The following is a 23,260-nucleotide window of genomic DNA, read 5'->3' as shown; positions in this document are numbered from 1 at the left end:
ATTCTTCTCAGCACCACATCGCACTTATTCCAAAATTGACCACATAATTGGAAGTAAAGCACTCCTCAGCAAGTGTAAAAGAACAGAAATTATAACAAACTGTCTCTCAGACCACAGTGCAATCAAACTAGAACTCAGGACTAAGAAACTCAATCAAAACCGCTCAACTACATGGAAACTGAACAACCTGCTCCTGAATGACTACTGGGTACATACTGAAATGAAGGCAGAAATAAAGATGTTCTGTGAAACCAATGAAAACAAAGATACAACATACCAGAATCTCTGGGACACATTTAAAGCAGTGTGTAGAGGGAAATTTATAGCACTAAATGCCCACAAGAGAAAGCAGGAAAGATCTAAAATTGACACTCTAACATCACAATTAAAAGAACTAGAGAGGCAAGAGCAAACACATTCAAAAGCTAGCAGAAGGCAAGAAATAACTAAGATCAGAGCAGAACTGAAGGAGATAGAGACACAAAAAACCCTCCAAAAAATCAATGAATCCAGGAGTTGGTTTTTTGAAAAGATAAACAAAATTGACAGACTGCTAGCAAGACTAATAAAGAAGAAAAGAGAGAGGAATCAAATAGACGCAATAAAAAATGATAAAGGGGATATCACCACGGACCCCACAGAAATACAAACTACCATCAGAGAATACTATAAACACCTCTACGCAAATCAACTAGAAAATCTAGAAGAAATGGATACCATTTCCTGGACACTTACACTCTTCCAAGACTAAACCAGGAAGAAGTTGAATCCCTGAATACACCAATAGCAGGCTCTGAAATTGAGGCAATAATTAATAGCCTACCAACCAAAAAAAGTCCAGGACCAGATGGATTCACAGCTGAATTCTACCAGAGGTATAAGGAGGAGCTGGTACCATTCCTTCTGAAACTATTCCAATCAATAGAAAAAGAGGGAATCCTCCCTAACTCATTTGATGAGGCCTACATCATCCTGATACCAAAGCCTAGAAGAGACACAACAAAAAAAGAGAATTTTAGACCAATATCCCTGATGAACATTGATGCAAAAATCCTCAATAAAATACTGGCAAACCGGATTCAGCAGCACATCAAAAAGCTTATCCACCATGATCAAGTGGGCTTCATCCCTGGGATGCAAGGCTGGTTCAACATTCGCAAATCAATAAACGTAATCCAGCATATAAACAGAACCAAAGACAAGAACCACCTGATTATCTCAATAGATGCAGAAAAGGCTTTTGACAAAATTCAACAGCCCTTCATGCTAAAAACACTCAATAAATTCGGTATTGATGGAACGTACCTCAAAATAATAAGAGCTATTTATGACAAACCCAGAGCTAATATCATACTGAATGGGCAAAAACTGGAAAAATTCCCTTTGAAAACTGGCACAAGACAGGGATGCCCTCTCTCACCACTCCTATTCAACATAGTGTTGGAAGTTCTGGCTAGGGCAATCAGGCAAGAGAAAGAAATAAAGGGTATTCAGTTAGGAAAAGAAGAAGTCAAATTGTCCCTGTTTGCAGATGACATGATTGTATATCTAGAAAACCCCATTGTCTCAGCCCAAAATCTCCTTAAGCTGATAAGCAACTTCAGCAAAGTCTCAGGATACAAAATTAATGTGCAAAAATCACAAGCATTCTTATACACCAGTAACAGACAAACAAAGAGCCAAATCAGGAATGAACGTCCATTCACAATTGCTTCAAAGAGAATAAAATACCTAGGAATCCAACTTACAAGGGATGTAAAGGACCTCTTCAAGGAGAACTACAAACCACTGCTCAGTGAAATAAAAGAGGACACAAACAAATGGAAGAACATACCATGCTCATGGATAGGAAGAATCAATATCGTGAAAATGGCCATACTGCCCAAGGTAATTTATAGATTCAATGCCATCCCCATCAAGCTACCAATGAGTTTCTTCACAGAATTGGAAAAAACTGCTTTAAAGTTCATATAGAACCAAAAAAGAGCCCGCATTGCCAAGACAATCCTAAGTCAAAAGGACAAAGCTGGAGGTGTCACGCTACCTGACTTCAAACTATACTACAAGGCTACAGTAACCAAAACAGCATGGTGCTGGTACCAAAACAGAGACATAGACCAATGGAACAGAACAGAGTCCTCAGAAATAATACCACACATCTACAGCCATCTGATCTTTGACAAACCTGAGAGAAACAAGAAATGGGAAAAGGATTCCCTATTTAATAAATGGTGCTGGGAAAATTGGCTAGCCATAAGTAGAAAGCTGAAACTGGATCCTTTCCTTACTCCTTATACGAAAATTAATTCAAGATGGATTAGAGACTTAAATGTTAGACCTAATACCATAAAAACCCTAGAAGAAAATCTAGGTAGTACCATTCAGGACATAGGCATGGGCAAGGGCTTCATGTCTAAAACACCAAAAGCAACGGCAGCAAAAGCCAAAATTGACAAATGGGATCTAATTAAACTAAAGAGCTTTTGCATAGCAAAAGAAACTACCATCAGAGTGAACAGGCAACCTACAGAATGGGAGAAAATTTTTGCAACCTACTCATCTGACAAAGGGCTAATATCCAGAATCTACAAAGAACTCAAACAAATATACAAGAAAAAAACAACCCCATCAAAAAGTGGGCAAAGGATATGAACAGACATTTCTCAAAAGAAGACATTCATACAGCCAACAGACACATGAAAAATGCTCATCATCACTCGCCATCAGAGAAATGCAAATCAAAACCACAATGAGATACCATCTCACACCAGTTAGAATGGCAATCATTAAGAAGTCAGGAAACAACAAGTGTTGGAGAGGATGTGGAGAAATAGGAACACTTTTACACTGTTGGTGGGATTGTAAACTAGTTCAACCATTATGGAAAACAGTATGGAAATTCCTCAAGGATCTAGAACTAGATGTACCATATGACCCAGCCATCCCACTACTGGGTATATACCCAAAGGATTAGAAATTATTCTACTACAAAGACACATGCACACGTATGTTTATTGCGGCACTATTCACAATAGCAAAGACTTGGAATCAACCCAAATGTCCATCTGTGACAGACTGGATTAAGAAAATGTGGCACATATACACCATGGAATACTATGCAGCCATATAAAAGGATGAGTTCGTGTCCTTTGTAGGGACATGGATGCAGCTGGAAACCATCATTCTTAGCAAACTATCACAAGAACAGAAAACCAAACACCGCATGCTCTCACTCATAGGTGGGAACTGAACAATGAGATCACTTGGACTCGGGAAGGGGAACATTACACACCGGGGCCTATCATGGGGAGGGGGGAGGGGGGAAGGATTGCATTGGGAGTTATACATGATATAAATGATGAATTGATGGGTGCTGACGAGTTGATGGGTGCAGCACACCAACATGGCACAAGTATACATATGTAACAAACCTGCACGTTATGCACATGTACCCTAGAACTTAAAGTATAATTAAAAAACAAAAAAAAAACACTAAAATATTTGTTCAAAGAAAATGCACTATTACACTACATAGGGGAATAAAATCTATCAGTCTTGTGTCTACCAAATATACAAAACTCAATTTAACATAATTGATTCTTTAACTGGTAGTGATAAAGTTCTACATTTCAAAAATTATCTAAGGAGAGAGGAAAGGCTGAAATAAAGTATTTTAATAAACTCCCGATATAAAAAAGTACAAAACAGATCAGAGATAAAGGTATTAAATCAAAGCAATCAATACTAAAAATCTTTTAAAAATTTCACTTTACGGCTAAGATATCAATATATATATTACTTGGGTTACATGCTTTATTTTCACATTAGGTATTGACTCAGAAATAACAAAGGTAAGTATTTCTGAAGAAACAGTAACAAACTAAAGTGATGAACACTTTACTGAATTATGTAAAGAGAAAAAAATGCATTAGAAAGTTTCATTTAAAAATCTCAAATTTTGACCAAGATTTCATAACCACAAGTATCTAAAATATATATTTTAATAAAGTCAATATAATGAGTCAATATAGTCTATTTCAAACACCAAATTATGTAACAAAAATTACAACAATTATCTGAGTGTAGTATAGGCAATAGCAATTTGTATAATCCAGTAAGAGGAAGCTATAATGAATGTGAAAATAGACAACAGCAGTTATGATGCATCGTCTATAAATAGCGGCAACCCTGGGATATATCTGACAAAGAAAGTAAGGCAAAGCACATTCTAATACAATTATTCTTAACATATTATTAAAAACCAGTAACAGAAAACTCTCACTGGATGCTTTCAATAATGTACTCTCTAAATTCTATGAAATCATATAAAACACTCTGTAAAGTTAGCCCAAAGATGTCTTTGTAAGGAAAAAATTGCTATATATACCTGGCATATTAAACAAAGTGATCAGAATACTTCTATTTTGTTTTCCCACTACCTCTTTAACATTTATTTGAGAGATACTTTTTCTGTGTCCCTGGATGTAAATTACATTAGGCCCCATGAGTCTTATTCCATTTTTCTTACATTCATCCACAAATATAGTCTCAATTAGAATGTCCTCTTTTTTTCTCAACACTCAGTCTTTGTTGAAAAGTAACATTTGCACATACTTCCCTGCCCCGCCTCAATTCCCCTCGGCTCCCAGGCTAGAGTATGGTTACAGGCAGTAGCAGGTGGCTGGTTCCTCTTCCCCAATACTCCCACCTCCTGTGGCTAATTGTAGCTTCAGGGCCCTACTGAAATACTAGAAGTTTGTATTTAACTGGTGCCATTGTAAGGTGGTCCCAAGCTCTCCAGGGTTGACAGATATTTAAAGCTCTTTTTCTCAACTTGGCTTTAGCAGAGACTCCCAACTTCATGGGTAGTCTCTCATCAGCAGGCCCAGCAACATAACCTTTGGGGCCCAGTACAAAATAAAGTATAGGGCCCTTTGTTAAAAAATTATCAAGAATTCTAAGATAGCAACTACAGAACATTAAATCAAGTATGACGCCCTGTGTAACTGAGAAGGCTGCATGCCCATGAAGCCAGCCCTGTTCACCTGCAGTTCCACTAATCTAGTAAATGTATTCTATTCTTCTCACTCTCTCCACATCCTCTAGCAATGTGGAAACTTCAGATTCCTTTCTGCTGACATCCCATCATCCCTCTAGGTGGCCTTACTGAACAGGATCTAGGATACCTCCTATACCAACCCACTCTTACCACTGGCATTGCTCATTTCTGGATCTAACAAACTCTGAGAGTGTTGCTGATTCCGTCTGCAGCAACTGTCCTTCATTCTTTCCTCCCTATAGCACAAACTGATACTCCTCCCTACCTTTGGGATGAATCTACTGTTGATCACTCTCTCCCAGAAACATGTGATCACTTTCTAAAACGCTAGCAACTCTCCTCTTCTCTGTCCTAACACCTTAGACTGAGTGCCACAGTCTCTGAAACATGTTAGATACCTGTTCATATGCTTCTAGACACATGCTTCCAGGACCCCAGAGGACACAGACTGAAGCCTCCCTCTCTCTGGTAGCACTCCCTTCCTCAACTTTGTGTGTATCTGTCTATAGAAACATGCCAGGGGGAAAAGGGCGAGGCAACAGCCCTCTCCAAAGAAATGTCTTCAAGAATCCTTTTCTAACTCCACTCTTCTGATGTTTTTTTTTTTTTTTTTTTTTTTTTTTTTTTTTTTTTTTTTTTTTTTTTTTTTAATTTCAAGTTTAACTTTAGATACAGAGGGTACATGTGCAGGTTTGCTCCATGGGCATATTGCACCCAGTTAGGGGGCATAATACAATACCTAATAGGCAGTTTATCAACCCCTGTCCCACTCCTTCACCCCCAATGGTCCACAGTGTCTGTTGTTCCCATGTTTATGTTCATGTGTGCTCAATCTTTAGCTCCCACTTGCAAGTGAGAACATGCAGTATTTGATTTTCTGTCCCTGTGTTAATTCACTTAGAATTATGGCCTTCAGTTCCATCCATGCTGCTGCAAGGGACATGATTTTGTTCTTTTTTTATGGCTGTATAGTATTTCCATGGCAGATATGTACCACATTTTTTTTTTTTTTAATCTAATCCACTCTATGGGCACCGAGGTTGATTCCATGTCTCTGCATTGTGAATAGTGCGGTGATAAACACACGAATGCATGTGTCTTTATGGTAGGATGACCTATTTTCCTTTGAGTATATACTCAGTAATGGGATTGCTGAGTCAAATGGTAGCTTTAAGTTGAGAAATCTACAAACTGCTTTCCACAGTGGCTGAAGTAATTTACATCCGCACCAACAGGACATGAGCATTTAAGCATTCACTTTTCTCTGCAGCTTCACCAGCATCTGTTATTTTTGTTGTTATTGTTTGTTTGTTTGTTTGAGACAGGGTCTGACTCTGTGGCCCAGGAGAGAGTGAGAGGGCAAGATCTCAGCTCATTGCAGTCTAAACTTCCCGAGCTCAAGCGATTCTCCCACTTCAGCCTCCCAAGTAGCTGGGACTACAGGTGCATGCCACTACGCCTGGCTAATTTTTTTTGTAGAGATGAGGTTTTGCCAAGTTGTTCGGGCTGGTCTTGAACTCCTGGGCTCAAGTGATCCACCCGCTTTGGCCTCCCAAAGTGCTGGGATTACAGGCATAAGCCACCACATCCAGCCTGTTATTTTTTGACTTTTTAATAATAGCCATTCTGCCTGATGTGAGATGGTGTTCAGTGTGGTTTTTATTTGCATTTCTCTGATGATTAATAGGGATGTGCATTTTTTCATATGTTTGTTGGCCACTTGTATGTCTTCTTTTGAGAAGTGTTTGTTAATGTCCTTCAACTATTCATTAATGGGGTTATGTTTCTTGCTTAATGATTTAAGTTCCTTATCGATGCTGGATATAAGACCTCTGTCAGATGCATAGTTTGTGAATATTTTCTCCCATACTGTAGGTTGTCTGTTTACTCTGTACATAGTTTCTTTTGCTGTGCAGAAGCTCTTTAATTAGGTTCCACTTGTCAATTTTTGTTTGTCTTGCAATTGCTTTTGGATGCTTAGCCAAAAAATTCATTGCCAAGGCCGATGTCAAAAAAGGTATTTCCTAGGTTTTCTTTTAGAATTTTAATAGCTTGGGGTCTTGCATTTAAATATTTAATCCATCTTGAGTTAGTTTGTATATATGCTGAAAGGTAAGGGTCTAATTTCATTCTTCTGCAAATGACTAGGCAGTTGACCCAAAGCAATTTATTGAATAGGGAGTCCTTTCTCCATTGCTTGTTTTTGTCAGCCTTGTCAAGTATCAGATTGTTGTAGGTGTACAGCTTTCTGAGTTTTCTATCATATTCCATTGGTCAGTGTGTCTGTTTTTGTACTAGTACCAATGAATTCCCTCCGTATTTGCTTGCCCTTCACTTATTTAGTTTAGTTTGGTGGGATACGAAATTCTTGGTCAGAATTTCTTTTCATTAAGGATACTTCAGAACAAGAAAATAAAGAAAAGAAAAAAGAAAAAAAGGATGCTGAAAATAGGCACCAAACTCTTCTGCTTCTAGCTTGTAAAATTTCTGCGGAGAGGTCTGCTGCTAGCCTGATGGGATTCCTCTGTATGTGATTTGACCCTTCTCTCTAGTTGCCTTTAAGATTTCTTCTTTTGCATTGACCTTGGTAAACCTCATGACTATGTGCCCTGGGGATGATCATCTTGTACAGTACATAGCTGGGGTTTTCTGTATTTCTTGGATTTCTATGTCAATCTCTTTAGCAAATTTAGGAAAATTTTTGTGGACTAATATACATTTTTCAAGTTGCTTATCCTCTCTCAGGAATGCCAACGAGTTGTAGATTTGGTCTCTTTACATAATCCCATATTTCTCAGAGGTTTTGTTCATTTAAAAATATTCATTTTTCATTATTTTGGTGTCTGACTGAATTGATTAAAAGAACCAGTTTTTGAGCTCTGAAATTCTTTCCTCAGCTTGATGTACTCTTCTTTTAATACTTCCAATTGTATTATGAAATTCTTGTAGTGATTTTTTCAGCTCTAGAAGTTCGGTTTGGTTCTTTCTTAAAATGACTATTTCACATTTCAGCTCTTGGATTATTTTACTGGATTCCTTGGATTGGGTTTCAACTTTCCCCCAAATCTTGATAAGTTTCCTTGCCATCCAGACTCTGAATCCTATGTCTTTCATTTCAGTCACTTCAGATTAGTTACGAACCATTGCTGGGGAACCAGTAGGCTACATTTGGAGGTACAGGGACACCCTGGCTGCTTGAATTGCCAGAGTTCTTGTGCTGATTCTTTCTCATCTGGGAGGGTTGGTAATATGGCTTGGATCTGTGTCCCAGCCCAAATCTCACGTTGAACTGTAATCCCCAGTGTTGGAAGTGGGGCCTGGTGGGAGGTGATTGGATCACGGAGTCAGAGTTCTCATGAATGGTTTAGCACCATTCACCCTTGGTACTATACACTGAGTAAGTTCTCATGAGATCTGGTTTTCAAAAGTGTGTGGTACTTCCCCCCTCTCTCTCTTGCTCCTGCTCTGACCATGTAAGATGTGCCTGCTTCCCCTTTGCCTTCCACCATGATTGTAAGTTTCCTGAGGTCTCCCCAGAAGCAGAAGCCACTATGCTTACTGTACAGCCTGTGGAACCATAAGCCAATTAAAACCTTTTGTTTATAAATGACCCAATCTCAGGTATTTCTTTACAGCAATGCAACAGACTAATACAGCTGGTGTTCCTTTAACTGTGGTATAAATTGACTATAGTCAGTTGGTTTATTTCTGGATGCTTCCAAAGAGTCAGGGCTCTGTACAGGATCTTTATGTGTAGGTAAATTCTTGCACTTGGTTTCACAGGTGTATATTTTAGCAAGATAATTTTTGGTGGTGTAGTTTGGGCTACAATCCAGTTGATAGTGCATAAGAGTAACAGTGGGCACCTAGGCTAACACTTAGCCACATGGCTCTTTTGTACTTCTTCATATTCACAGGCATTCTCTTCAGTGGTGATGGCGGGGACAGGATAGAAATGACCCCCTCACCAGCTCTGCTCCAGGGCCTTAGGGAAGCCCCCTCTGATCATTCGCTCCATGCCCACATTACTTTTGTTAGGTGATTTGGGTTGTGGGGTCTCCTTGTGCAGGGGCTATGGCAGGGAGATATGCCAAAACCTTTCTGGACTGGCCCTGCAAAGGGAGGCATGCCCCACTCTTGTCCTTGCCCAGGAACCCATGTGCCTCACCCCTCTCAGCTCTTGAGGGTAGGGACTCCTCCCCAACTCAAGTGCCAGCCACAGATTTCAGCTCCATACTCCTGAGTTGTATGCCACAGCCCTGGGGGTACTGGAATGTCCCATGGCTCAGGGTTGAGTTCAGGTTATCCTGGAGGATCTCATATGCTACACAGCAATCTCTCTTGATCTGATATCTCACTTTGGAATCTGATATGTAGTATCTTAGCCAAACTGTCGGTTTTATATCCAGATCACATTTTATCACATATAATAAAACTTTCAAATAAAGACTTTTATAAATGTCTTATTTTAATATATCCATCTTCCCCATACTGCCAGCTGTTTACCATAGAAATATGGCATACCTTTTATTCCTTTATAATTACTGGATGTCAAATGTTTTTTCAAGAACAAATTGGATTGACAGCACTTTAAGGTTTACAAAGGCATGTGTAAACATTACTTCATTATTCAAACGCCACAAGAATGTAAAATAGGTATTCTGATCTCCTCTACTACAGAAAAAGAAAAGAGCTTTAAATAGTTTAACTGGCTGAAGGTTTCACAGGTAGTAAATGGTAGAACCAGAACATGGGCTCTTAGAGAAAATAATTCTGTGGCGTACTACTGGTAAAGGTGGGGCGGGGGAGTGGGCTGGCGGGGACAGGTATACATGGGTATTACTGAACTGCAAGCTAATTTCTTCATCTGTCAAATAGGGTTATTGTGATTAATAAATAAGTTAATAAGAATAAAGCACTTATAACAGTACCTAGCACAGACTAAGTGCTACAGTTTGCTATTATTACAACTATTATTAATTTGTTCTATTCCAGGTCAGATTTAATTTCCCAGTATTAATAAAAATCAACAAATAATATTGAAAAGTAACCAATAATAAGTTAGGGGAAAACAGTGTCTACTTCTCCAGTTCACAAACTGAAGGGCATGTTATAGGTACTATGTGTGGCTTCTATGGCTCACCAGTTACCAAGATCATAAAGACCTTTGTTATATATAAAAATGGGGCAAACAAAACAAAAGAGTGAACTACAATTAGTTGGCCACATTATTATTATTTGTCCATTCATTCAAAACCATTTATAGAGAACCCCAGGCAGACTGACAGAGCAAGGAAGCAAAAATGAACAGAAATAACCCAACATAAGAAGCTCTTAAATGTGCTCTACAGTAATGGCACCAAAGCCAAAAAAAAAAGTCCTAATTCCATATTTCATTGTCAAAATGCCTAAAGTGAACAACTAACATTCTCATGGGTTACTACGGTAAAAACAAGAGTTACTTCAGGGCTGTGTAGGATAATTTCTTCTAACCATGTAAAACTGAAATAATGACAGTTTAACAAAATAATAAGGATATGATAAAAAAAATCCAAACACTATCATAAGATATAAAATGAAAAATTATCCTCTACCATCCCTTAAAACCCCCAGTCCCTTTCTCCAAATAACTGCCATTATATTTCTTCTATATCTTTCCATATAATTATATCTTTGTGCTTTAAGCATATGCAGAAACACACATGGTGCATTTAGAGATATACATTCTTAAAAATTCATACCACATATATGAACATTCCATTAGAATTATATCATACATCCTGTTCTGCAGTTTGCCCTCACTCTCACTTAAACATGTATCTTGACAAATTTTCCCTACCAGCATGTAAAACTTTCAGATTGATATATGTAAATTGGTATCTGAAAATAGCTTGTTAGGTCATAAGTTACTAGAAATCCCTCTTAAAGAATGTTGAATTGAAATGAGAATGACCGAAACGTTCACTATTAACATTTTTGTCACAATTGAGTAGCTAAATTTAATTCTAATACAATTTGTTTCACCAAGAAACAAAAATGTACATCCTACTATAATTCAACTTTTAAAACTGTAATCTTTTTTCCCCAAACATCGACAAAGTTCTGCTGTAGTCTATAGATTTATGTTGCTCTATATCCACCACAAACCCAAAATACAAAGTGTATCAAGAAGCCACAGTAGAAGACAATGAAACAACAAGAATTCAATCGAATATTACTAAGTAAAAAGCCTTCATGTCAAAGAAAGATAAAATATCAATTTTTCATGATCATAATTATAACATGATCTTACCATACAGACTTTTAATGCAAGCAGTGCTAGTCTCAACAGACTTGAGAGCTTCCCACTCCAACTGCCCTGTTGAGATGCCACTTGTAGACTCTTTCTGTAACACATCTCTGCAGCTCTCATCATTCCTTGAGACTGATACACATGTGCCAGCCACTAAGAAACAAAAAGGGAGAAGGAGGCAAAGGATTTTAGTTTACTATACAGTCTGTTACCCCTGCTTCCAACAAATTCAATAAACTTTGATGTAGTAAAACTATGTTTTTAGTTATTGGTAAGTTCTGTGCCCAAAAAACAATTACAGGTCAAAAAAGGGCTATCATATTGCCAATTCTTTTTTTTTTTTTTTTTTTTTTTTTTTTTTTTTTTTTTTTTGAGACGGAGTCTCTCTCTGTCGCCCAGGCTGGAGTGCAGTGGCGCGATCTCGGCTCACTGCAAGCTCCGCCTCCCAGGTTCACGCCATTCTCCTCCCTCAGTCTCCGGAGTAGCTGGGACTACAGGCTCCCGCCACCGCGCCCGGCTAATTTTTTTGTATTTTTAGTAGAGACAGGGTTTCACTGTGTTAGCCAGGATGATCTCAATCTCCTGACCTCGTGATCTGCCCGCCTTGGCCTCCCAAAGTGCTGGGATTACAGGCCTGAGCCACCATGCCTGGCCCATATTGCCAATTCTTTTAACAAGAGCTGACTATTAACAAATCAATTCCAGCAATATATAAAAACAATAACATATAATTATCAACTAGGGCTTATTCTGAGAATGCAAAGTTGGCCTAATATTTGAAAATCAATGTAATCCACCACATTAACAGAATAAAGAAAAAGATTAATAGATGCCATAAAAAAGTTTTAATAAAATTCAAGACCCATTTATTTAAGAAAAAATTCTCTTAGCGTATTCCAAGTAGAATCTTCTTAATCTGATAAGGATATTTATAAAAATTTCTACCAAACACCATACTTAGTAATGAAATAGTCAATGTTTTCTACCTGAGGTAAGAAGAAGGCAAGAATGTTTACTTAGCACCACTTTTAACATTGTATTAAAGGTTCCAGACAGTACAATAAAGCAGAACAAATAAACAAAAAACTTTAATATGTAAATATTGGGAAGAAAAAGGTAAAAGGGGCCTAACTCTCTATATACAAAATCCAAAACCTTTCAAAGAATAAGTGAATTTAGCAAGGTGCTGGTAAGTCAACATATAAAAATCAACTGAATTTTTAAATGTTTGGAGATAATTTAAACACATACACAATGGAACAACAACAAAAAATACCAAATACCTAGAAATAAATTTAACGCAAAAGTATAAAAGACCTCTAAGTTGAAAATTGCAAAACAATGCTGTGAGAAATTTCAAACTTAATAGAGGAATATACCACATTTGTGGACAGAAAATATTCAGTAGAGTATTACTTTGTCAGTTGTCCCCAAATTAAACTGTAGATTCTAAACAATCTCAATTAAGGTCCCAGCAGAGCTTTTTTGGGTGAGAATTAACAATTTACTGTAGACCCTCCCCTTAACTGTGGTTTCAGTTACCTGTGGTACAATACAATAAAATACTCTGAGAGAAAGAGGGAGACCACATTCACATAACTTTTATTATAATATATTGTTATAACTGTTTTATTATTAGTTATTGTTGTTAATCTCTTATTGTGCCTGATTTATAAACTTTATCATAGGTATGTATGTATGTATAGGAAAAAATAATATGTATTTATTTTTATACACACACACACACACACACACACACACACACACACACACACACATATATATAGTTCATTACTATTTGCAGTTTCAGGCATCTACTAGGGGTGCTAGGACATCTCCCCTGCAGATAAGGTGGGACTACTGCATTTGGAAATGCAAAGGACCTAAGACAAACTTGAAGGAGAACAAAAAGTTGGAGGTTTTAATGTTACCACATATCAAGACTAATTATAAAGCTATACTCAAGAATAAAAAACAAAAGAATAAACAAATAGACCAATGGAAAATAATAAGGAGGACTGGAAGACCCACACATTGATTTATGACAAAGGCATCACCGTAATTCAATGGAGACCGAATAGTCTTTTCAAAGATTGCTACTATGTTATGTATGGATAAAAATAAATCTTAACTCCTGCAATATTCACAAAGATTAATCCAGGATAAATTATAGACCTAAACATGAAAAGTAGAACAATAAAATTTCTAAAACAAAACATAAAAAAAAACTTCATGAACCTAGAGTAAGCAAAAAGTTCTTGAATAGAATATCCCAATAAAGCATTAACCATAATCAGACTTCATTAGAATTAAGAACTGTTCATCAAAAAAATAACATTAATAAAGGCAGCCATAGGTATAAGAAAATATTTTCAATATAAATATCCAAAAATGTGCTCGGATTCAGGAAATATAACAAATTCCAATAATTCAGTAAGTAAAAAATGAATAGTCCATTAAAAATTATGCAAAGCACTTTACATAGAGGATATCCAAAGGCTCAATAAGCATATGAAAAGTTGTTTGATGTCATTAGATATCAGGTAAACACAAGTTAAAATCACCAAAAGATATTATTACCCACATATTCACCAAAATGGGGAAAAAACACAACAATCTGGCAATATCAGCACTTGGAATTCTCATGCACTGCTGGTGCAAGTGTAAACTGGTATAACCATTTTAGATAACTCTTTGGCAGGATCTACTAAAGTAACCGTACATATGCTCTATGTCCCACCAAAAAACATGTCCAAGGATGGTCACAGCAGCATTATTCATACCAGACAAAACCTGGAAACACCCAAATGCCCATCAACAGTAAAATGAATAAATATTATAGTATGTTCATAAAATGAAATGAAATAAGTATGGCTACATGAAACCACCAAATGAATCTCACAGACATCCTGTTGAGTGAAAGTAACCAGACACAAAAGAGTACTACTCCACTGACACAAAGTTCAAAAACAGGAAAAACTAGAAGTCAGAATAGAGGTTTTCCTTGTATTGGGGTAGGGGGAGTCAAGCAAGGAGATCAACTGACAGAGGCCTGGGGGAGGCAGTTGGGTTGTTAGAACTGTTCTGTATCTTGATATGGGAGGTGTTAAACAGACATGCCATATTTAATGAGTAGTACTTTAAAGATTTTTTACACTTTATTCCTTGTGAATTATACCATAATATAAAAGAAAACACACATGTACACACACACATGCAATCTCTTAAGACTTTACTTACTGATACGGTTTGGCTGTGTCCCCACCCAAATCTCATCTTGAATTCCCATGTGTTATGGGAAGGACCTGGTAGAAGGTAACTGAATCATGAGGGGAGGTCTTTCCTGTGCTGTTCTCATGATAGCGAATAAGTCTCACAAGATCTGATAGTTTTAAAAAGGGGAGTTTCCCCATACAAGCTCTCTCTCATGTTGGCCACCATGTGAGACATGCATTCTGCCTTCCATCATGATTGCAAGGCCTCCCCAGCCACGGAGAACTATAAGTCCATTAAACCTCCTTTTCTGTAAATTGCCCAGTCTTGGGTATGTCTTTATCAGCAGTGTGAAAATGGACTAATACACTTATGATATAATTTATCCTTCAATTTTTCCCTTGTAGTTTGACAATGTATTTCTCCCTTTGATAATGAATATGAAATCAACAACGTCTAGCTGTTAAGTATCTAAGGTCAACTAGACGTTCTAAGGTCAACTAGATGTTGATCTTAAATCCTAAATCTCATATGGAAAACTTACTCTAAGAAAGTGGAAAAAAGAATTACAGTAAAATGGAGGCTTAGTTTTCCTAATCCAGTAATTTTATGCCAAATAATTTTTTCAAATTATCTAAAGCAGGGATATAAAAAAGCTGGCATAATAAAAGATCAGAATAAAAAACAAATTATAGTAAGGTAATAAGCTTCTATAAATCTATATCAAAAAGCGCCTTTGATACTTTCTCTGGGGCACAGAGAAAATATAATTGTATAAAATAATTATGTGCTTCCTTGTATTTTAATATCAATAAGAACAAAGCACACAGTGATCATTGTACATTTGTCACTGTGGATAACCAGAGCCACCTGAAAGAGCAGATGATCTGTTGATTCAAGCATCAATCCTGAAAATAATTATTTCTAAAAGCACTAAATACAGGTTATCTGTAAAGTAGCTAGGGAGAAACTATACACATCCCCTCTAAAGGCAGAGTTAAACACCATTATGATACCCTTATTATAAAATGTCTATAACATATCAACCCATATAAAAGACAGTATTTTCATCATTGTTTTAAAGTGAGAAAATTTATAATCAATAACTTAAAAAGCTTTAAATCATCATTGTAGCAGATCCTACATTAGTATTAAACTTCCTTAGCTCCTCTAACCACACTACCTTTTTTAGACCTTGAAACTGAGAGATAACATGGTGAGAATGACAGCAAATCAAATAAAGATGGAGCATAGCCCTGACATTAACTAATATTATGAAGTGTTTTAATTAAGGACTCAGGAAAGAAAGGAGAAAACTTACCTGCCAAGCTGGAACAGAGGTTGAGTTGGACATGACTGTTTTTTGTAATTCTTCAAGTACAGCATCTGGGAGTGGCTTTTGTGACTCCAGGAGTGGTTTACACTGAACTTGTCTCAAAAGTAAGATAACGGCTGGCTGATCAGGGTTACTTTTTAAATTCTAGAAATCAAATCCCAAATAGGAATACATCAAATAGGTTCTTAAGTGTTAAAAGTAAAAGGCATATTCTCCAAGTTGGGAAAATAAAATTCTGAATGTTTATACCTTTTCTTATTAAACAGTAAACAACTGCAAAAACTAAATAAACAAAACAATGAACAGCTTGTAAATATCAAACTTTACATTTAAATAACCTTTACAATCAGTAACACTCTTATTGTAGTCTACATATATTTCCCTTTGACTTAGTTTACTCTTAAGTGATATCCTGAAAAATTTAGGTTCTGAATGTAAGTAAATAGTTGAACTAAGAAAATATAAATATAAAATTAAGTGGGAAGACTATCACTATTCCATACTGGAAAAAACTACACTATGTAAGAAGAAAAGAGGCATACATTTTTTTTCTTTCTTAACCTCTTAACAAAGATATTCACTCTACATGTCTTTCTTCTAGGCACAGCCTTTTCGAGTACTGCGAGTAAGAAAAATGACCTATTTTCCCCATTTCCTTAAGCTACTATTTGTATCTTAAAATACTTACCTACATATATACATAAATGTATTGTATATATTTATATCCTCTGTGTGTGTATATATTTATATATATGAAGAATTTCTCTAAACAAGTCATCCCACTATTGTTTCAAATGTTTCTTTATCGCTTGTCCCTCAACAGCTTACTTTTCTGTTTTTTACTCATTAGATCTTAAATGTATTTCTAAAATGTATTTGATTGCTTTCTTCTAAGTAAGAGATTGGAACAACAAACTGACAAGGAAAGGTTCATAAGGCATCACTTATTCTATCAGAGAGCACATAGCAACTGACAATTTATGCTTAGTAAGCACTTACTGAGTAATACCCTGTCCTGAACTTATCTCAGATGGAATTCCTTAAATAAAAGAAAAAATGTATTACTCTGCTTTTCACAGAATTCAAGAACCAGAGAAATCTTCAAAAGTCCATTCTTCTTTCTGTGTAAAATGTATCCTGATCTTTCAAAAAAACATAACACAACCTCCATGGTAAGCAATTATGAAATATGATGTTTTCAGGAAAAGCCATGTTCAAAACTCTCTTTAACCATTACATTATTTCTAAGTGAGCTTTGGAAACTCATTCATTCATTCAGTAAATATTTGAGTCCCTACTATATTCTAGGCAAGGTACTATACATTTATTCACAGAGCCCTAGAATTCTGGCATGTAAAAACAGACTACTGAGTAGGTTTCAGTCACCCACTCGACAATCTCCACAGTCATTCTATGTGATCCAGAACTTTGGAAAACTGAAGGGATATTGGAAAATATAACATTAAGAAGGAAGCAATCAGAAATTAAAGGAAAATACTGCCTCTCTAATGGCACCCAAATAAAAAAAATTTTTAAAGACCTTTAATGAGAGCTTGAGTCCTAGAGTCAGACGAAAGTGAGTTCAAATCACAACTCTATCCATTCCTAATTGTGAGCTCCTGTGCACATTACTTATCCTCTTTAAGCCTTAGTTTTTCTCAACTGTAAAAATGAGGATAATAATAAATACCCATATCATAAGATTGTTATGAAGTTCAAATACAAAATGCTAAATGAGGTGACTGGTTTGTGGCAAGTAGAGTAATCAATAAATTTTAGTTGTTAACATCATAATTGTCATCACCACCACTACATGCTCTTTAAATAATATGCATTCCTCTTTTTTTTTTTTTTTTTTGAGACAGGGTCTTGTTCTGTTGCCCAGGCTAGAGTGTAGTGGTGTGATCATGGCTCACTGCAACCTCAAATTCCTGGGCTCAAGTAATTCTCCTGCCTCAACCTCTCGAGTGGCAGGAACTACAGGCATGCACCACCAGGCCCGGCTAACTTTTTAATTTTTTGTAGAGACAGCCTCTTGCTATGTTGCCCAGGCTGGTCTCAAACTCCTGGCCTCAAGTGATCCTCCCATCTCAATCTCCCAAAGTGCCAGGAATACAGGAGTGAGCCACTGCGTCTGGCCTCACATATTCTATTTTTGAAGTTATTTTCCAAGTAAGATAAGAATCCATGAGTTTCAGTGCACATTCCATAATAATACCTTTGTGCAGAGAGTTTCAGCTTCAGATATTCTTCCTGTGTCTATTAGACCAGTGACAGCTTGTGACAGAGACCACTTTTCAAGAGACTGGTTGTAATTTTCAAAGAATTTTTTGTCTTTAACTGTAAACAAAAAATGTCAATGTTACTTTATTCTGCAATTTATAATGTGTTCTCAGAGGAGTAACTGGTTCCTAAAAAGTTACCATTAGACTTATCATCCATATACAGTTTTCCAGTTACATGTGCCACATGTACCATAGACTATCCTGACAAGAGGTAGGTTTCTGAAAAGTTTCATGGCAAGAGTATTTGTGGTTAAATAACTCAAAGCCTCTTATAATTGTGACTTCTAAAGAAACAATAAAATAATTTGCTGAAAACATGTAAAGATTTACTGTGATATAACTGATGTAAAGTAAGCTGTACATTTTTAACCTATACAATTTGATGATATTTGACATGTATATCAGTGAACCATCACCACAATCATGATAATGAACATATTCAGCATCATCAAAATTTTCCTCTTCTCCCTTTGTAATCACTTTTGTCCCCAACCTACTCCATCCTCCCCTAGCCTCTGTCCCCAGTCAGCTCGTAATCTGTTTTCTGTCACATAGACCAATCTGCATTTCCACAAATTTCATATAAGTGGAATCATGTAGTATAAACTCTTCGGCATCTTTCACGGGTGCTAATATGGCAAATTACATTCATTTTCAAACAGTACATCAACCTTGCATTCCTGGGATAAACCATAATTGAACATGATGTATTATCATCATTTTTATGTACTGCTGGATTTGAATTGTTGAAGTTTTGTTATGAATTTCTCCATCTACCTTCACAAGCAATGTTGTTCTTTGCGTGGTTTGGGTATTAGGGTAATGCTGGCCTCATAGAAGATGTTAGAAGTGTTACTATCTTAGATTTTCTGAAAGAATTTGAGTAGAATTGGTATTATTTTCCCTTAAATATTTGGTAAAATCACTAGTAAGTGAATTTAAGATAGCTATTCAGGATAGCTGATTAGATGCATTTGGTGCTCGCCTCGTCCATGGAAAGGAACCAAATAGCAAGTAGACAATCACACTTCAGATATATTATCTAAAAAAGCACACTGGACCTCAACAGAAAAGTAATAGGAAACACCAAAAGCAAGGAAGGAGAGGGGAGTGAGGCTGTCTGCTCAACTGGGATCAGGTCACGCTGAGTCCCACAAACCCCTGAGTCCTAAGCAGCTAGAGTGAGGCACTATTTTGAGAGCCCAGCCCTCTACCAGGCTGTGTCTTGCCATGCAGCCCAACAGCCCCTGTATCTCCACAGCCCTGCAGACCCACTGATATTCCCTGCCCACAGCCACTGCTGCTGGAGCTGAGGAGAGCCACTGTCAACCACCATGAGCTGCCGGTAAGGAGCAGCCATGCATATTCAAGTCCCTGAGAACAAATTCCACTGCCTTGCAGCTATCACTGCATTGGAATACAGCAGAACTGAGGCATGACTGAAGCCTGTAACCCCCACAACCAGCTGCCTATGGCTGCTCACACTGAAAGCAACCCCACCCTACCCAGTAGCAGGGTCACAATACAGCAGCTGCTGCTTCCAACAAAGTATTTCCTGGCAGCCCAGCATCACTCTGCCCCTGCCTATCACAGCCAGGGCCCGCATGCACCACCAGGGAGCCTAAGGACAGGCCTACTTGGCCTGGCTCCACTCCCCAGAGTACCCAAGCATGCCCTCCTGAGGCCTGGGGATTGCCCAGCTTAGACCACCACCATTAGCACTTGAGCACTCCTCTGGGGTCTGAGGTCAGGCCCATCCAATCTGCCACTAACACCGCAGCTGGCACTCACTCACATGTACCACACGTGGGCCTGGGGACTGGTGTGCTCAGTCCATTGCAGCCACCACTAATGCCAGTGTGGACTGCTTGGGTCCCAGAGGGTCGGTCCCACTGCTACTGCCATCACCCACACCATGCCTGTTGCCCAGGAACTCAAGAACACACCCACCTACCCAGCCTAATTTTGAGGGTTAATATTGAGTATCAACTTGATTGGACTGAGGGATACAAAATATTGATCCTGGGTGTGTCTGAGTGGGTGTTGCCAAAAGAGATTAACATGTGAGTCAGTAGGCTGGGGAGGGCAGATCCACCCTTAATCTGGTGGGCACAATCTAATCAGCCTCCAGCAAATATAATGCAGGCAGAAAAACACGAAAAAGCGAGACTGGCCTAGCCTCCCATCCTACATCTTTCTCTCATGCTGGATGCTTCCTGCCCTCAAACATCAGACTTCAAGTTCTTCAGTTTGGGGCCTGGGACTGGTTCTCCTTGCTCCTCAGCTTGCAGACAGCCTATTGTGGGAACCTGTGATCGTGTAAGTTAATACTTAATGAACTCCATATATATATCTCCTATTAGTTCTGTCCCTCTAGGAGAACCCTAATACACCAATGCTGCCATTCCTGGAACCTGGGCAATCCATCTATAGTGGCACAAGAATGGGCCTGCCTAAACTCACTAACACCAGTGCCACTGTACCTTGCTCTGGCATCCAAGGACAGGCAAGCTTAGCCCACTGCTGCCACCACTAGGGTCCAAAGACTGGCCTATCTGGCATCCCAGGCCCCACCAAAACTTCACCAAGCCTCCACTAACAAGTGTATCCTAACAAACCAAAGAAATCACAAATATCACTGATGCTGTCCACAGCCAAAGAAATCAGAGACTACATTCAGAATCAAAGCCAAAGTGACCTACCCAAACAACACCATGGCTATACATCTTCAGGAAAAAATTCCCCTACGAAAGAAAATTCCAAAATTGGAAGGGACTGTTAGACTAGATGTGCATATATCAATGTAAGGACAAAGAAAACAAGAAAAAGCAAGGAAATATGACACCTCCAAAGGAACATAATAATTCTACAGCAACAGATCTGAATCAAAAAGAAATTTATGAAATCCTAGGGGAAAAATTCAAAATACTGATAGTAAAGCAGCTCAGTAAAATACAAGACAATACTAAACACCAGTACAAAGAAATTACAAAAAGCAAGGTAGGATACTAATGAAAAATTTACCAAAGAGATGGATATCATCAGAAGTAACCACACAGAAATTCCAGAAATGAAGAATTCATTGAACGAAATACAAAATACATCTCAAAGCTTCAACAACAGACTAGATCAAGCAGAAGAGCCTCAGAACTTGAAGACAGATCTTTTCAAATAACTTAGTGAGACAAAAGTATAAAATAAGCAAAGCCTACATGACATATGGAACACCACAAAACATCCAAATATTTAAATTTTCAGTGTCCTAGAAGGCAAAAATAAAACATAGTTATTTTGTTTAGAAAAACTATTTAACAAAATAATAGATGAAAATATCCCAATTCTAGCAAGAGATTTACACATCTGAAAACATGAGGAGGCTTAGAGATGCACAAATATTTACAATTCCAAAAGATGTTCCCCATGGCACACTATAGTTAACCTACCAAAAGTCAAAGACAAAGAGAGAATACAAAAAACAGAAAGAGAAAAGCATACTACTTATAAATGAACACCCATCAGACTAACAGCAGATTTGTCAGCAGAAACTTTCCAGGCCAGTAGAGAATAAGATAATATATCCAAACTGCTGAAAAGAAAAAAACTATCAGCCAAGGACACTATACCCAGCCAAGTTATCCTTCATAAATGAGGGGAAAATAAAGTTTTCCCAGACAAGTAAAAGTTGAATATCACCACTAGTCCAGTCCTATCCTAAAAGAAATGCTCAATGGAATCTAAACCTGAAAGAGAACAGACAACATTTACCATCATGAAAACACACAGAAGTAAAAACTCACTGGTAAAGCAAACATACAAATGAGGAAGAGAAACGACACAAATGGTACCACTACAGAAAAACCACCAAAATACAATAACATACAATAAAGAGAGAAAGAAATAAAGCATATCAAAAAAACTAATTAAACAACAGAAATAAGGCATCACACAGCAATGATAACCTTGAATGTAAATGAATTTTCCATTGAAAATACATAGACTGGCTGAATGGATTTAAAAAATTACCTAATATACGCTGCCTACAAGAAACTAGTCTCACCTATTAAGACACATATAGGCTGGATGTGGTGGCTCACACCTGTAATCCCAATACTTTAGGAGGCCAAAACAGGAGGATTGCTTGAGCCTAGGAGTTTGAGACCAGCCTGGGCAACATAGCAACACCTCATTTCTAAAACAAAAAAATTAGTTTGGCATGATGACTTGTACCTATGACTTGGAAGGCTCAGGCGAGAGTATTACTTGAGCCCAGGAGTTTGAGGCCAGTTTGGGCAACACAGCAAGACTTCATCTCTTAAAAAAAAAAAAAAAACTAAAATAATGATAGCAACAATGTATTTGATTATGTGTGCTTATGTGTGTATGGATGTACATAGACTCGTATGCTTATGTGCAAGCAAAAGAGCAATGACATAAAGGACAATAACTAGGATTGTTTTACTCTAAGGACTTGCACTATCCATAAAGCAGTACAGTGTTAGTTGAAAATGGAGTTGGATTAATTGTAAATGTATATTGCAATCAGTAAAAAAGGGCAACCAGTAAAAAAGAAAAGTAAAAAAGGAAATATGACTGACATGCTAACAAAGAAGAGAAAATAGTATCAAATAAAATGCACAATTAAAACTACAAAACACAGAAAAATAGTTGGACAAAAACAGAAACAAAGAACAAGGGCAACAAATAGAAAATGGTAAAATATATGATAGATACTAAACCAATTAAATCAACAAACACTTCAAACACCTATAGTCTAAACATACCAATGAAAGACAGAGATTGTCAATGTGGATAAAAAATAAAAATAGGTAGTTCTTTCTTAATCTGAGAGTATGGCTTAAAAATAACTGTTACAGGTATTTCTGATTTACCACTTAATAAATTCATTTTATTAAACTATTTCAATTTGAATACCATTAAACAAAAGCCTACTTTTCTTAATTTGCCCTAGTAGTCAAAAGACTGGCAGTAATGATGCTTAACATTTACTAAAAAATGATTAATAACCTAAAATTAATTCAGTGAAAAGTTAATGTCCCAAGACAAAAGCAGGCTAA

General features: G+C 37.2%; 1 protein-coding gene across 2 annotated transcripts in view; it reads right to left on the bottom strand.

The window, feature by feature from the left end:
- The window catches only part of TTC37 (tetratricopeptide repeat domain 37), a 98,105-nt gene that overhangs the window by 8,937 nt on the left and 65,908 nt on the right, over window positions 1-23,260 (bottom strand). For both annotated transcript variants that reach the window (XM_010380604.2, XM_030927267.1), the window contains 3 exons: window positions 18,119-18,240; window positions 15,886-16,044; window positions 11,352-11,504 (listed from right to left, as the gene is read on the bottom strand). In XM_010380604.2, the coding sequence (XP_010378906.2) occupies window positions 11,352-11,504; window positions 15,886-16,044; window positions 18,119-18,240 (434 nt within the window). The remainder of the gene's footprint in view (window positions 1-11,351; window positions 11,505-15,885; window positions 16,045-18,118; window positions 18,241-23,260) is intronic.

The sequence above is a fragment of the Rhinopithecus roxellana genome, chromosome 3 (assembly GCF_007565055.1).
Source record: "Rhinopithecus roxellana isolate Shanxi Qingling chromosome 3, ASM756505v1, whole genome shotgun sequence".
In the NCBI taxonomy this organism is placed as follows: domain Eukaryota; kingdom Metazoa; phylum Chordata; class Mammalia; order Primates; family Cercopithecidae; genus Rhinopithecus; species Rhinopithecus roxellana.
This window is presented reverse-complemented; position numbering and strand designations above follow the sequence as displayed.